The sequence below is a fragment of the Muscardinus avellanarius genome, assembly GCF_963383645.1.
Source record: "Muscardinus avellanarius genome assembly, chromosome: 1".
Taxonomy (NCBI): Eukaryota; Metazoa; Chordata; class Mammalia; order Rodentia; family Gliridae; genus Muscardinus; species Muscardinus avellanarius.
The window spans coordinates 29,734,420-29,749,820 of record NC_137786.1 but is presented as its reverse complement, the minus strand read 5'-3'; the positions used below and the strand labels follow the sequence as shown (position 1 = coordinate 29,749,820).

General features: G+C 39.4%; 1 protein-coding gene across 1 annotated transcript in view; it reads left to right on the top strand.

Moving 5' to 3' along the window:
- Positions 1-15,401, top strand: part of ADAMTS12 (ADAM metallopeptidase with thrombospondin type 1 motif 12) — a gene marked incomplete at both ends in the record, with an annotated part of 344,716 nt that overhangs the window by 217,190 nt on the left and 112,125 nt on the right. Inside the window, 5 exons of the mRNA XM_080703192.1 lie at positions 659-783; positions 3,308-3,457; positions 8,258-8,401; positions 8,973-9,117; positions 14,388-14,480. Of these exons, the coding sequence (XP_080559318.1) occupies positions 659-783; positions 3,308-3,457; positions 8,258-8,401; positions 8,973-9,117; positions 14,388-14,480 (657 nt within the window). The remainder of the gene's footprint in view (positions 1-658; positions 784-3,307; positions 3,458-8,257; positions 8,402-8,972; positions 9,118-14,387; positions 14,481-15,401) is intronic.

The window sequence follows — 15,401 nt, the reverse complement described above, 5'->3', positions numbered from 1 at the left end:
AGGCTGGTCTGCAATCTGCGATCCTCCTGTCTCTGCCTCCCCAATGCTGAGATTACAAGCATGCACCACCGTGCCTGGCCTACATTTATTTCTTAATAGACACCTAGGTCAATTCCATATATCAGCTGTTATTAATGATGCTGCAGTGAATTTAGGAGTGCAGCTCTTTCTTCAGCATGCTGAATTCATATCCTTTGCATATCCCCAGTAGTGGGATTGCTAGATCATATGGTAGCCTTCATGCTGCTTTTAATAATGGCCTGCTAGTCTGCATTTCTACCAACAGTATGTAAGGATTTCTCCCATCTTTGTTAACATTTGTTATCTTTCATGATTTTTATAATAGACATTCTAGCAGGGATAAGGTGATATCTTTCTGGTGTTAATTTGCATTTCCTCAGAAGATCTCAATAAAATTAGGAAAGAAATCACAATAATCATGAAAGGGAACTGGGGAGGGAGGAGGAGAGAAAAAGTGGAGTTATGGCAAAGGAAAACAGACATATAAAAGAGTCACTGTGACTCTCACTGCCATGCACAATCAAAATACAATGACACAAAATTGCATTTTCCTGAAAGCTAATGATAGTGAATATGTTCCATGCCTATTTACCACACTGAGTCAACTCATGCCAGTCTCTTCCTCTTTTCTCTCCAGCAAGGATTGAAAATCGTTCACCATGCAGAAAAGGCTCTGTCTAGCTTCTGTAAATGGCAGAAGAGCATCAATCCCAAGAGCGACCTCAACCCCGTTCATCATGATGTGGCTGTCCTCATTACCAGGTACACCAGGAGGTAGCAAGTTGGTGAGCAATGGCAACTGAAAGGCTTGTCAGCTATTTGAACGCATGACATTTTCACTGCTCTTTGCTGCTCTTAGCCATTTGTGAAGAGAAAAACTATGGTCTAATCAGCTCCTGACTCACACTGTGGAGGAAATAAGTTAGCACACTTGCTCATACAACAGAGATCTCCTTACTGATACGCTGTGTCTGCTAGTAAAGTTCAGGCCTCTTTCCAGCAGTGAAGACTTCATCTTTACAAACAAAAAAGCTCTATAAACAATCAAGAAGCTTATTTCAGAGTCTCATTAAAGTGTTATTTTCGATCCTTTGTTTTTCATGTTTTCTCCAATTTATATTCAACTATTTCTGTAGAAGTCTATTCACCATTCATGACTGTTGCTGAGAATGTGAGGATTAAGTCCTCCCCTGAGGAAACAGAGTTGGTTTGTTTACACCTTCTTCCCTCTTACTCCCCAAAGGGGTTAAAAACATATGCACTGGAATGATCCTGTCAAAGGACGGATGAAGATATGATTTTGTTCTGATCACAGAAGAATCCTTGGTACTGAGGAAAACCATCAAACCTTCTAGCACTCATATCTGTAAAAAGCCAGTGAATTTTTCTTGTCAACCCAGGCTTTTTTAAGTTTGTGTTTGCTCAATGATTCAGCAAATGTTTACTGAGCACCCACTGTATACTATTATTAACTATTACTATTTTAATCTAGATAAAAAAGCTATACAGATTCAGGGACATACAGAAATCAAAAACGATATAGTAAAGGAGAGCTCTTGGCCCTGCCCTTTAGCCACAAAGAACCAGAGTCCCTGAGCTTACATTCCACCGCTGAACCAACCTATTCCCCAGAGGAGAAGCTGATCAACTCCAGGTGTCATAGATCCTAACAAACCCACTATGATAGGTTCATGCCAAAGGCTTCCCTTGGAACATATTTGCATTTATCTACATTTTAATAATTCCACTCAAAATAGTGATTCTAATGATTGGACTTTTGTATCAGGGTAAGACTGACATTTGGACAGTGTGGGGCTGAGTATCATCTCTTGTAGGAATTCTGTGCACTGGGATGATTCTCTCAAAGGACAGAGGACCAGGTCAAAGTGTTGTAGGACATCCTGCCCTTCACAGAGACCTCATACATCCAAGGCTTTCTTAGCCAGTGGAGAGAATTCTGAGTTCTAGACCTCTCAAACTCTGTACTATTTCCATTTGGGCTGGATAAATGTTGGGAGGGGGGCTGCCATCTGCATATGTAGCAGCACCACTGACCTCTACTCCTGAGATGACAATAGTATCCTACTCCAAGTTTTGACTACCCAACCTTTTTCCAAATATTGACGTATATATTCTAGGAGGGGGTGAAAAGCAAACTCACCTTCCTCTCTCCACTTCACCCCATACCACTTTGAAAACCACTAATCTGAAAATTAGGTAGAATCAGACACGGAAAGAAAAATGAGACTGAGCTTTTCCATTGAGGCATTATTCTGAGGTCCATGTTCTCTACAGAGCAGCCTTCAGAAGGTGGATTTGGGTTGGACACACTTGAAGTGTGTTCCACATGTACAGCTAGTGGCTATATCCCAAGGCATATTTTCTTTTATGTATTGTCTTCAGTTCTTGGCAAAGGTAGAGCTAATCTCCTTTTGGAAGCTGAATCTCATTACCTGCAAGAATCATATTTCTCCTATTACCTCATTCTTCTGTTACATCATTTTCTCTCTCTAATGCTAGACACTTAGTAGGCACTCTATGAGCAAGTACTTAATATGCATGACCTCCTGCCATATCAAACTGGGAGAATCAGTGGCTTGGCAATGAGTGCAATTCATCTTTTCCCAGCAGCACCTTGAAGACCTGATCTTTTTGAACAAAACAGTAATAAGCACATCCTGCAGAACAGGTGTGAACATGTTTAGTAGGTCCTTCTATAGAAATATTTTAAATGATCTGGTTGTATGACCTAGCTCTCCAACACTGAACTGCCCAGAAGTTGATGTCCGTGGGAGCAGGACTCATGTCTGTGGCATCTGTGCTGAGACTGGGGATGTTCCCTTCTGTCCTATGGCCCTAACCATTGCCTTCAGGACAGGTGCCACTCACATAGGTTCTCAAAGCACAGATCCTTTACATGGCCCAAGAGACACAAAAACTAGCAGACCACTCATTGCTAGAAATGGTACCCACACAAACCCCAGGAACTTAAATTTCATTGAATAAAATCTTCTTTGGTTGAGGTCAAGAGCAAAAGTAACTCAAAATGAAACATTTGCCCCATTTTTCTACATTTTAACTGTTAGTGAAATTCAATCTTTAAGAGGTGAAGTCAGAATAAGTGTACTGAATTCAAAATTACTCCTCTTATTCATATAAGCTTTTTAAATTTTACACATGATTTAGAGGTTATATAGATGTAAGTTTGTACCCAGATATTTTTTTCCAGGGAGGAGGCTTTTCCAGGTGTTTCTTTGGAAGCCAAATGTTTGTTCTCTGCTTTCAGAAAAGACATCTGTGCTGGTGTCAATCGGCCCTGTGAGACCCTGGGCCTGTCTCACTTGTCAGGAATGTGCCAGCCTCACCGGAGTTGTAACATCAACGAAGACTCTGGGCTCCCTCTGGCTTTCACCATCGCCCATGAGCTCGGACACAGGTAAAGGACCAAGGGCCTAATATTCACCAGCCATGCTCATTCGTCTGTATTGGCAGAAGAAATGGAAAGCAACTTAAACCGGTGTCAGGCCATTGGGACTGCACTGTGGCTAGAGACTGACTTTCCTAGACTTCTTTTCTATCAAGTGGGGATAATAAGACACTTGACAGATTCCAGCATCATCTCCGCCATGACCTCTTATCTTACATGTATCACAGAATAAATGAGACTACCACTGTTCTCTAAATTGGGAAGGGATGAAGAGGGGCTAGAGTTATTTCTGAATCAACTCAGTTGTTTAATTCAGTAACCTCTGATTAGTTCCTGTGAAGTGACAATACTAATATCACTTAAAAGTCACAACACTGACATTCTTAAGCCCTTACATTATGCCATTGTGGTTTTTGTTTTGTCCATGAGTGGTCTCAACAAACTTATGAACTAGATACTGTTGTGAGCCCCATTTGTTTGATTTATATGTATTAAAGGGGAACACTGAATACATAAAAAATTAAAAACTATTAAAAGGTTCAGAATACTACTAACTGAACACCAGCTGACTAGGTATACAATTTGTTGGAAGAAATTTGTGAATCTGACGATGTGAATCTCTTGGAAGTCTGGCTCAAAATGTTTGAATGAAGGTATAGTTGAAGATTTGGGATGGGCTAGGTATCAGAGGTTCCCAAGAAAGAAAGATCTTAGCTCATTTGTATCTTCACTTACCACTGTGTTTGTTAACCACAAATTGGAGAACTTTTTACTAATTGGAATCACAGAGAAAAAAGCCCCATAAACAGCTGATCTAGACCTATTTCCTGCCATGATGAACCAGCCTGGATTTCTACCCTACAAAGAAAGAAGATCAATGGAGCATACTCTTGAGTGCACAACTCTAAAGAGGCAGAACTGGGCCAAGCATGAAGGTTCACACCTGTAACCCCAGTACTTGGGAAACTGAAACAAGAGGATCTCAGTTTGAGGCCAGCTTCAGCCATCTTAGTGAGACCTCCCTGTCTCAAAATAAAAAAAATAAGGCCGGGAATGTGATGCTTGCTTATAATCCTATTACTTAGAAGTCTGAGACAGGATTGCGGGTTTGCAGCCAGCCTCAGCTACCTAGTGAAGCCCCACCCCAAATTAGTGAGACCCCATTTCAAAAATAAATAAATAAAATAAATAAAATAGGGCTGGGGGTATAGCTTGGTGGTAGAATGGCTCTGGGTTCAATTTCTGTGCCACAAAAAAATAAAAAATAAGGGCTGGAAAATACAACTTGAAGGTATAATGCCCCTGGATTCAGTTCCCACTGCCACAATAAATAATGGTTAAATTAATTAATTAAATAAATAAAATAAAATAAAAGCAGCAAGACTGGGAAGAGCCCCTGAGACTGAATTGTTCTAGGCCTCTCGTAAGTAGGCTCACTCACCATTTTTCTCATATAACATTTAAACTTTTCAAAGTAATTTCACCTGTATCACAAAGCCAGAACATAGCCTTGGAAAACTGGAGAGAATGAGCACTTACTCTGGCTTCTCCACGGACCACTCTGACCAGTATGGCCTCAGAAAATTCCTTTCACCTTTCTACACCTGTTTTTCCTCTGCAAACTGAGTATGTTGAACCAGAAAAAATTTAAGTTGCTGCAATTTATTGGATCCTCACACACACACAAAAAAAGCCTTGGAGATATATGTGATGTTTTAAGAAATTCTTAACTGTTAAAACTTCAGAAACAGACAAGGTAAATAATTTGCTTATAATTGAATAATAATTGAAGGTTTGGGGGAGGTAGGAGAGAATGCTAATATTGAACAGACCTGGCTATAGTCATTAACATGTTGATAAGAAGACTTGACAAAATGAAAATTGTTCTCATATGTAAACATACAGATGCCCCAATTCTTCTGTGGAAGTGGGGATATAGAGCATACAGCCTCCAGTCAAGGCACAGGTGTCTACAGCACCTACTGGCCAAGCATCATCAAGTCTGCTCACTGAATGACAAACTTCAGAGTCAACAAAAATGAAATATGCATACTTATCTCTGTTCCTTCTATGAGGTATAATGAAAACCTCTGAGCACTATATAAAAAAGAAAGCGTAAGAGGATTCTGAAAGACGAAAGGAAGAAGGGAACCAGGCTGGGGACCACTGGAACTAAAGGAGGACAGGATGAATTCCCTGTCTTTCTTTTTTCTCATATGTAACAGACCTATAGCTAATGAAGTCAGCAATCAGAAAACAAACATAGACAACAAAAGGTTCCAACATAAGCCTTCCCTCTTTAGCCAGATGACCAGGAAAGTGACAATCTAGCAAGAGAGAACACTGATAGATAGTAACTATTTTATACCATGCAAACATCACAGGAGAAACCTGTGGTGTCATGTCTCTTTGTGCTAGCAAAGTCTGGGAGGGCAGCCTAGACTTCTGTCCCCATGGGGCTGTGACAAACCCCTCAACACTGCTATGTAAGAGTGTCAAAAAGGCCACAGAGAGCACTGGGACTCTGATCTTGCAGAGCAGTAGGAATGTTCCCCTCACAACAAACCTCTCGTGTCAGCAGAGACTGTGTAGGGAGCTAGAAGTCTCACTCATTCCACACAGGAGCAAGGAGTTTGTGCCCCTCGCTATACAGGTATTAATAGAGGCTGTGTGGGAAGGCTGGACCTCCACCTGGCAGTAATATGGCAGTGAGTCCACTCCCTTCTCCTGCCAGCTAAAACAGAGGACTTGAAAAAGACCAATAATGTAACAGGAAAGCTTTCAGGTATTCATGCGAATCACTCAACATATCAACAATTATACTCCTGGGCTTTTATCTGGGAGAAATGAAGATTTATGTTCACATAAAAACATGTACATGAATGTTTATAGAAGATTAATTTTATTAGCCCCAAACTGGAGACAACCCAGGAGTTGCTTCAATGAATAACTAAAGAAACTTTGGTGGATGCTGCCATGGGACCTGAGTCAGTCAAACACAGAAAGACTTGAGCTACTAATGTGTGCAATAGCCCAGGTACATTTTCAAAGAATTACATTTAGTGAAAAAAACCCCAAAGACTGCATATCTATGATTCCATTTATATAGCATAGAAACCACAAAATTACAGAATTAGGGAACATGTTAGGATTTGAGGAGGGAAGGAAGTAGTTGTACAATATGAAAGATCATGAGGTGTTGAAAATGTCCTGTGAACCAACCTAGGTCTCCATCAACAGATGAGTGGATTGCAAAATTATGGGAAATACATACAATGGAATTCTACTCAGTAATAAAGAAGAACAAAATCGAGTCATTCTCAAGAAGATGGAAAGACCTGGAGAACATTCTGTTCACTGAGATCAGCCAAGCACAGAAAGAGAAGGGACATATGTTTTCTCTAATATGCCCAAACTAGGGAGCATTAGGAATACCAGAAGGACTCCAGATAATGGAGGGGAAACCTCAGCAAAGCTAGAAAGGAAGGGTAGGAGAGGAAGAAGGCTGAGGTTGATTAATGGAGGAGCAACATCTGAATATGTGTGTAAGCGTGAATGCAGCACAGTCAACCTGCACACTCATTGTTGGGAAGGGAGGAAAGGGCAAGAGGGGGAAGGGGGCACCAAGCATTATCTGAATGTATGCCATTTTCAAAATGACCCACATAAAAAAGAAGAAAAAAGAAAATTTCCTGTGTCTTGATGGTATTATCAATATCCTAATCATAATATTGTACTCTAATTTTTCAAGAAGATACTCATAGGGGAAAAAAGGGTAATGCATACACCACTGTTTCTCACAACTGCCTCTGAACCCTCCAGTTATTCCCCAATTAATTTTTTTTTAATTTTTAAGAAAAGGCATTGGACAATGTACAGATGACCTAAAAACAAAACAAAAATCTATTCTTTTAAATGGCAAAAAGGAGGGGGAAGGTTTGGATTTACTGTTAAATAAGAAAAAATTGAAAAAAGTCACACTTGAGATTTAATGATAGAAAAAAATTGTGTTAGAAGACACAAAAACAAAGGACAGAAGCTTCCTGATGAGCTTTTGCATATATCAAAGGATGTTTCTGAGATAGTTAGCTCATTTTTCATTGTACAGTTCTAATTAGCCATGAACCAAACTGAGCAACTCTGGGAAGATCAATAAAAAAAAGTCTGGAGCAGCCCAGAAAATAAAATGAAAATTCTCACTTCAGAGAATGAAAATGTAATAAACTAATGTCCCCCAAAAAACCCTCATCATAATTTAATAACAAAGACACTTCACAGTTTCTTAGAAACTTGTTTTTTTCATCACTGATAGTGTGTAATACAAAAAAGAAAGTACAGTAACTTGTACTATTATCTAGATAAAACACTTTCACTTATTTGGGGAGAAAATGTAAAAACACATTTGTGAGGGTTCTGGATTACATTAGCCATTCATATCTAAGACAGCATGCTACCTTTTTAGTTCCTTAGGTGAGTTACTAAAAACAAAATAGAATTCCAGAAAGAAATTTAAAGCCTATTTGAGACATCAAAAGGCAAACTGAGAGCTTTCAGTTTTTTGCCAAACAGAAGTTTTGAATTGACCACATGGCTCCCGTGATTGTGTATTTGAGGTAAAAGCATGCATACAATGTCCCTTGCACTTTTGAGTTTAAAATTAACTATACGCGTCCAACTTCAAACCTCACTTTGTAAACAACTCCTTCTACACAAAAGTGGTTCTCTGTGGGGTATTATCACCTTGGAGAAAACACAATTTGTCGCCCTGTTTAATACCTGCTTGCTTGCTATTTTTGTGCTTTGTGGCAGCTTCGGCATCCAGCATGATGGGAAAGAAAATGACTGTGAGCCTGTGGGCAGGCACCCATACATCATGTCCCATCAGCTCCAGTATGATCCCACCCCACTGACATGGTCCAAGTGCAGCAAGGAGTATATCACCCGCTTCTTGGAGTAAGTGTCAGTGCCTCTTAGGACAGACTCACTTGGGTTTCTAGAAATTGGAAGTTGCATTGAGAAGCTGATGCCTGGCAGTGACTTGGTTCCATTCACCATGCCACAGTGTCAGGGTGCCACCCAAAGGGTGAATTCTGCCTCTGTCTCTTGACCCTGAGATTCAGGTGGGCTCTGCCCTCTAGCCAAAGCCAAGGGAGCATCTTGCTTCCTGCTGGATGCTCTTGCTCTGTGGTGACTTGTTAGGATATGATTGTGAATTAAGTTCCTTCCTGGAGAACTGGCAGGAAAAACCAGGGCAATTTGGAAGTATTTACCCAAACCTAATTGAGGTAGGATGATAATTTTCTAGTCTTCCCACTGCTTATATTTCCTAGATTATAGCTAAGGTTGTAGTATGGGATATTTTCATTTTTAATTAATATCCTTCTTGGGCTCAGAGGATTCTTTGGCTTGTAAAAATAAAGTCATGAAAGGCACAGAGTGAACTAGAGGGGTGAAAGTTTCTTTCTCATGGAAGACTGAAGGGAATCTTACACCATTGCTTTCATCTTTATTAACTTATTTGCAGCCGAGGCTGGGGGTTCTGTCTTGATGACATCCCCAAGAAGAAAGGCTTGAAGTCCAAGGTTATCGCTCCTGGAGTGATCTATGATGTCCACCACCAGTGTCAGCTCCAGTATGGCCCCAATGCTACCTTCTGCCAAGAAGTAGAAGTAAGTGCTAAGGATCTTGGTGCCTCTGGTGGGAGTGTGCAGGGTGTGAGATCTCCAGCAGGCTGAAAAAAGGACCAGGAAAATATTTGTAAATCCAGTGATCCAGACCTAGAAATAGAAGCTTTATATTTATGGCAAGGTTTAAATATGCTCAGATTAATGTAAGTCAGAAGGATTAACATTGGGGTTATTTATTTCCCTTGGCCATGCCTTTTTGGAATTCTGTGTAACTTACAATCCTTTGCAGCTCTGCGTTGGTTAAAAGAGTTCCATGGTGATTTTCAGGGTTCATAGTGATTCTCACCTGCAGACTTCATAGCAACCACTTTAATCCCTAAAACTGCCCTGTTTCTAGTTTGTCCTCTTGGTTGAGGAGTAGCACCTGATCCCAAGATAGTAAGATTCATTCCCAACTCATTCTTCTTTTTATTTTCAATATCCAAATGATAAGTCAAGCCTTGACATTATACCATTTAAATAGTTTGTATTTTAAATAGTTCCTGTTTTCCTAATTATTTCTACTACTGACTAGAGTCTTTATCTATCCTTGCTACTTTTCTCCTTACTAGTCTCTCTCCCATTCACATTGTTGCTGAAGTTATTACACACACACACACACACACACACACACACACACACACACACACCTACCCATGCCTCTGCCCTGTTCTTAAGGCCCTTGTTAACCTGTTGACCACAGGATAAAATCCCAGCTTCTGGGTGGTACTCAGTTATGATTTGGATACTGCTTGTTCTCTGAACTCATGCCTTTTAATGCCAAAGCATCACACACAGAAGTTGGCAAGGTAAATCTTGGTGAATCGCTGCCAGTTTCTATGAAGAGTATTGGATAAAAAAGATGAACACTCAGGGCCAGGATGTAGCTCAGTGGCAAAGCACCTGCTTTGCAGGTGTGGCACTCTAGGTTCAATCCCCAGTACCAAAAAGACAAAAAAGGACCCCTTTAAATATATATATATATATATGTATGCCGGGCGTGGTGGTGCACGCTTGTAATCCCCGCGCTTGAGAGGCAGAGACAGGAGGATCGTGCAGGTTCGAAGCCAGCCTGTTTCCAAATAAAAATATAAAAATAGGTCTGGGAGTGTAGCCCGGAGGTAGAAGGGCTTCCAGGAACCCCAGTAGCACCAGAAAAATAAATAAATAAATAGATAGATAGATAAATAAATAAATAAATAAGTAAATCTCGCGCAGGTTCGAAGCCAGCCTCATTGGCTTAAGAGACCCTGTTTCCAAATTTAAAAATATAAAATAGGTCTGGGAGTGTATCCTGGAGGTAGAAGGGTTTCCAGGAACCCCAGTACCACCAAAATAAATTAAAATAATAAAAAATGTAAAAAATATGAACACTCAAAAATAATGCAAAGTCTCTCTCCTTGTCAAAGGAGCTTAAGGTAGAAAAAACAGACATAAAAATTTCAACACAGTGAGATAAATACAAAAAGAGCAACAGAAATAAATTGGAGGAGGAAGTAACTATTTGTGCATAAAAGAACAAGCAAAACTCCACAGAGAAGGTAAACTTGGTGTAAAAATCCCTCACTCTTTTCTTTTAACTGGTTACCATGGGTCTCCAATTCTACCTCCAAAATATCTCTAAAATCCATGTGTTCCTAGATGGTTGTAGTTTGCCTTATTGTTATTCTGTCTTTAAAGTGATCACTTCCCTTGACTCTGGCCCAGTCCTCCAAATGCAGCCAAAGTGACCTTTATAAATGGAAATCTGCTTATGTTTTTTTTTTCTAATTAAAACATTTTATGGCCTGCTCATTCTCTTATTGTAAATTTAAAATTATCTATAATGGCTCAAAATATGCTCAGGATTCATATTCTTTCTCTGTATATTGATTTATCTCTTAAAAACTGTTTATCCTTCCATTCTCTAAACCAATAGTAGGGTTGTACATATGTTGGACTTTATCACTAGTCATTCATATCTTGGAAACTAACCATCTTATTTTCCATCTTTTTGGATGCCTGCATTTATTTTTTACTCTAAGCTACTAGTTTTCTCTTCAGATATGTTTAATCTTCTAGTTAACATATTGACTCTCTGTGTGTGTGTGTGTGTGTGTGTGTGTGTGTGTGTGTGTGTGTTGAACCCAGGGGCATTCTATCTCTTAGCTAGTCTCCCAGCCCTATTTTTTCTTAATTTTGAGACAGGGTCTCACTAAGTTGCTGAGGGCTTCACTAAATTACTGAGGTTGTCCTCAAATCTGCAATACTCCTGTCTCAGCCTTCCAATTACTGAGATTATATGCACGTGCCACCATGCCCAACAACCTATTGACTTCTTATCTCACTTACTATATTTTTATTTCTTGAAGTCTGTTTGGTTGTTTTTTTAATTTTCTGTCATTTTGGTCTGTTTTTTCTTATTCAGACCTTTAATATGAGATTTTATATATTTAACCATATATGACACATGTATTTTATAATTCATACTGGACAATTCCAATGTCCAGGGTTTATTTCTACTGGAGTTTCTTCTGGATCTTACTTAGGCATTATCTCCTTTTGTGATTCTTGCTTAAATTGTAAAATATTGCTTATAAAACTTCATGTCAAATTTTTCTTTAGAGCTTATATCTCCAAAAGATAATCCATTTTTCAAAAGAGTTCACATTTCAACCTTTATTTCTTTTTAAAATTTGTATTGATGCATTGTATTTATACATCATAATGGGGTAAAAAACGTGTGTAGACATAAATGTATACCTCACCCAGCCAGCCCCCACCAAGTCCCCACCCCACTCCTTCCCCATCCCTCCCTCCCATGCTTGGCTTAGTATTGACTACAATATGAGTAAGTGTATCATATGCTTTAAAGAGTTTCCTTCTTCCCCCCTCCCATCCTCTCAGTTAGGTTGCCTTATTTGCTCCTCTATAGGATCTCCTTTTTAATCTAGAATTCCTCCTATGACCCATTTCACCTTCACTTTCACATATTAGGGAAAGCATCTGATTTCTAACTTTTTGTGACTGGAGAAGTGAGAAGTCTAAAACATTGTTGGTGGGATTGCAAATTAGTGCAATGACTTTGGAAAACAGTATGGAGAATCCTCAGAAGAATGGGAACAAATTTACCATTCAATCCAGCAATACCACTTCTGGGTATCTACTTAACTTTTATTTCAAAAATTCTGTCAGAGAGAATTTTTCACTTCTATCCCTGGGTCAGTTTAAGAGAAATTACTGGTTTGGTGCTGTTTTAACTGCATAAGAAGCATAAGGACCAGTGTAGCTATTATTTTGAAGTACTTTAAACTCTAAAGAAGTTGTAAAGAGTTTCTGAGTACCTTTCACCAAGAACATCATCATTATAGATGCATGACCTTAAAAGAAAATAAGTCCTTAAAGAGGGAAAATAATCTAAAAGTTGAATGGTAAGCGTGGGCAGATATAGAGGCTGATGTGGAGATAACAAAAATAAAACCTTGGGTTTCAATATTCAAATGAGAACAAATGATTACATGTTCATCTTCAGCAGAGCCACCAAATCCTCTACATAAAGCTGCGGTTCTCAAGAGTTATATACTCCAGTGAAATGATGGACTACAATAAATCATCCTTTATCTCAGTCTAGCTTTTGGGGAGAAAGAGGGAGGAAGAAATATTGATGGGCAGCTTACTTACTTGAAAGGTCTTCACTGTAGGCCAATCTTATGCTGAATAAGAGTTTTTTGGTTTTTTTTTTTTTTCAGTACTAGGGATGGAACCCAGGGGCATTCTACCTCCAAGCAACACCCCCAACTCTATTTTTTATCCTTCATTTTGAAATAGGGTCTCACTTATTTGCAAAAGGCCTCACTAAATAGCTGAGACTGTCTGCAAACCATGATCCCCCTGTCTCAGCCTCCCAAATGCTGGGATTACAAGTGTGAGCCACCACGCTGGCTAGAGTTCAAATTTTTAAGCTGTATACTTTGAGTACTCTCATGCTGTTTCATTCAGCATTCTCACTATTGTAACACAAAACACCTGATGACAACAACTTAGAGGAAGGAAGATTTATTTGCTCACAGTTCTGGAAATTTCAGAGGTTTCAGTCTGTTAAGCTAGGTCACATCTGCAAAGCCCAGAGCATGGCAATGTGAAAAAGAGAAAGAAAGGGATTTGAGACCATATCTCCAGTGACCTACCTCCTCTAGCCACACTGTGCCTACCTAGATTACCACCCAATAAATTCATTACATTGGATTTATCCACTGATGAAATTAGAACCAACATGATTCAATTATATCACCTGTGAACATCAATAAGGAACTCTTCTAGGGGATATTCTATATCAAAACAAGAGTACATGCCCAATAATAGCCATAATGATGATAACATTTGGTATGGTGATATCATGGAAACAAAGTTAAAACTTCCTTAGTGGAACCAACACTGAACCAAAGATTCAATAAAACTGAGAACTAGAAAATATGAAGGTGAATTTGAAACATGGAAGAAAAGAACAGGGAAGACAGCTGGCACATTCTTTCAGGGAATTCTAATAGAAAAGAAAGAAGAGGTAAATTTTAGATAGTTAAAGATTGAGATTTTTCAAAAATTGTTTAAAGTATAAATTCTGATGTTGAAAAACTTCATTTAATGTAAATAAGTGACTATAATGATGGAATATATGTATATAGGGGAAAAAAAACTAAAAGGTTGGTAGAAGCAGAACCATTTCAGATGACATATAGGAATCCTATCAATCTTCCCTTGTTCCTATGGGGTAGAAATAACAGAATGCGAAACTCCCTCCCTAGAAGCAAAAATATGCTGGTTATTTGATGTAATAAATAAAGAAGCAGAATTTTTCTAGGTGAAGTATCCATTTCCTACTCTGAGCAGGCTTCAGTTATAACCTCCCAGCTGTTTGTAATCAGACTACCTCCCAGCCAAACTTTGGGTTTGCCATCGATGTATAATGGCATCAGTTACCCTACCCCAGGACAATGAGTGCTAGATACTGTCCCTCACATACAGAATGATAGTCTCAACTCTTAAGAAATGAGTTTTATCTTTCATTTCCATATTGCCTAGTGTGACAGAGGCAATTGCAATGTTTATGAATGATGACCATTGTTTATGAGTGATGACAAAGACTATAGCTTGAACTGAGATCTCTAATGATTACTTTTACTCACTCAAAATGGTGATGTGCATTGGGGCTGTGTGTATTTTACCATAATTGTAGAAATGGCTTTTGTGCAAATTTTGAAACTACAAAAACGTGCAATGTCACATTTGTTTTGCAGAATGTTTGCCAGACTCTGTGGTGCTCAGTGAAAGGCTTTTGTCGCTCCAAACTGGATGCTGCTGCAGATGGGACAAGATGTGGGGAGAAGAAGGTGATGTGTGGGGCTGAGGAAGGAAAGGGGGAGGATGATGGACCTTGAGTTCTTGGGAAGAGCTTTGGAGAAGGCCCTGGAGGGGTGAGGCTCTCTCTCTGGCTGAAGGAAGAGCAGTGAACAGAGGTCACACAGACCAGCCAGGGGGAAAGGTTTCCATCTCCAGTATTCCTTCTACCCTGAGGCTTTACTGGGAACAAGTAGTCTAGGAGAGAGAGCTGAGCCCAATTCTACACCTCACTTGGAAACATCTGTCTCATCTTTCCCTGATGAACTTCTGTAGAGTTTGTGATCAACATCATTTTATCCTATCATTAACTTCATTTTGACACTTCTCCCCTTGGATAGAAGATTGGGAAGAACAAGCTAATGGTACTTTTCTAAAAATGTTATATTTGGGCCACTTATTATCTCTTTTCTCATTGTCTGACATGACTGCTTATCTTTACATTCTACTTACTTTATTAAGCAGGAAGGTCTTACATCCAAGAACTTAAAGATCTTAGAGATCCTCCATGCTGTCTGGGGGTTGGGTAATTCATGCTGCTCAACCAGCTGGGTTTGTCACGGGCCTCTGCTTTAGGAGTTTAGTGGATTCCTTCATGAAGCGAGAATCTGGCCTGGCCCATTACTAAAATCATAGGACCTGGTCAAAATGCACAGCGACCAGAAATATAAGGAAAGGAAGAGTCTAGCAGATGAAGCCTGCACAAATTCTGCAGGAAATGTATCCACTTACAAGATCTGAGTCGCATTTCCTTTTGTTTCACTTTTTGCATGCTCACTCCCCTAAGCTGCTAGTTGTGGGAAGGTTTCCTTGAAGAGGGAGAGAGGAGTTTTTCAGAGTCACTGGAAAAGATAGAACTTCAAACAATGGAAAGAGTCCAGGAAAGAAGCAGGTTTTTTTTTCTTGATTTAATA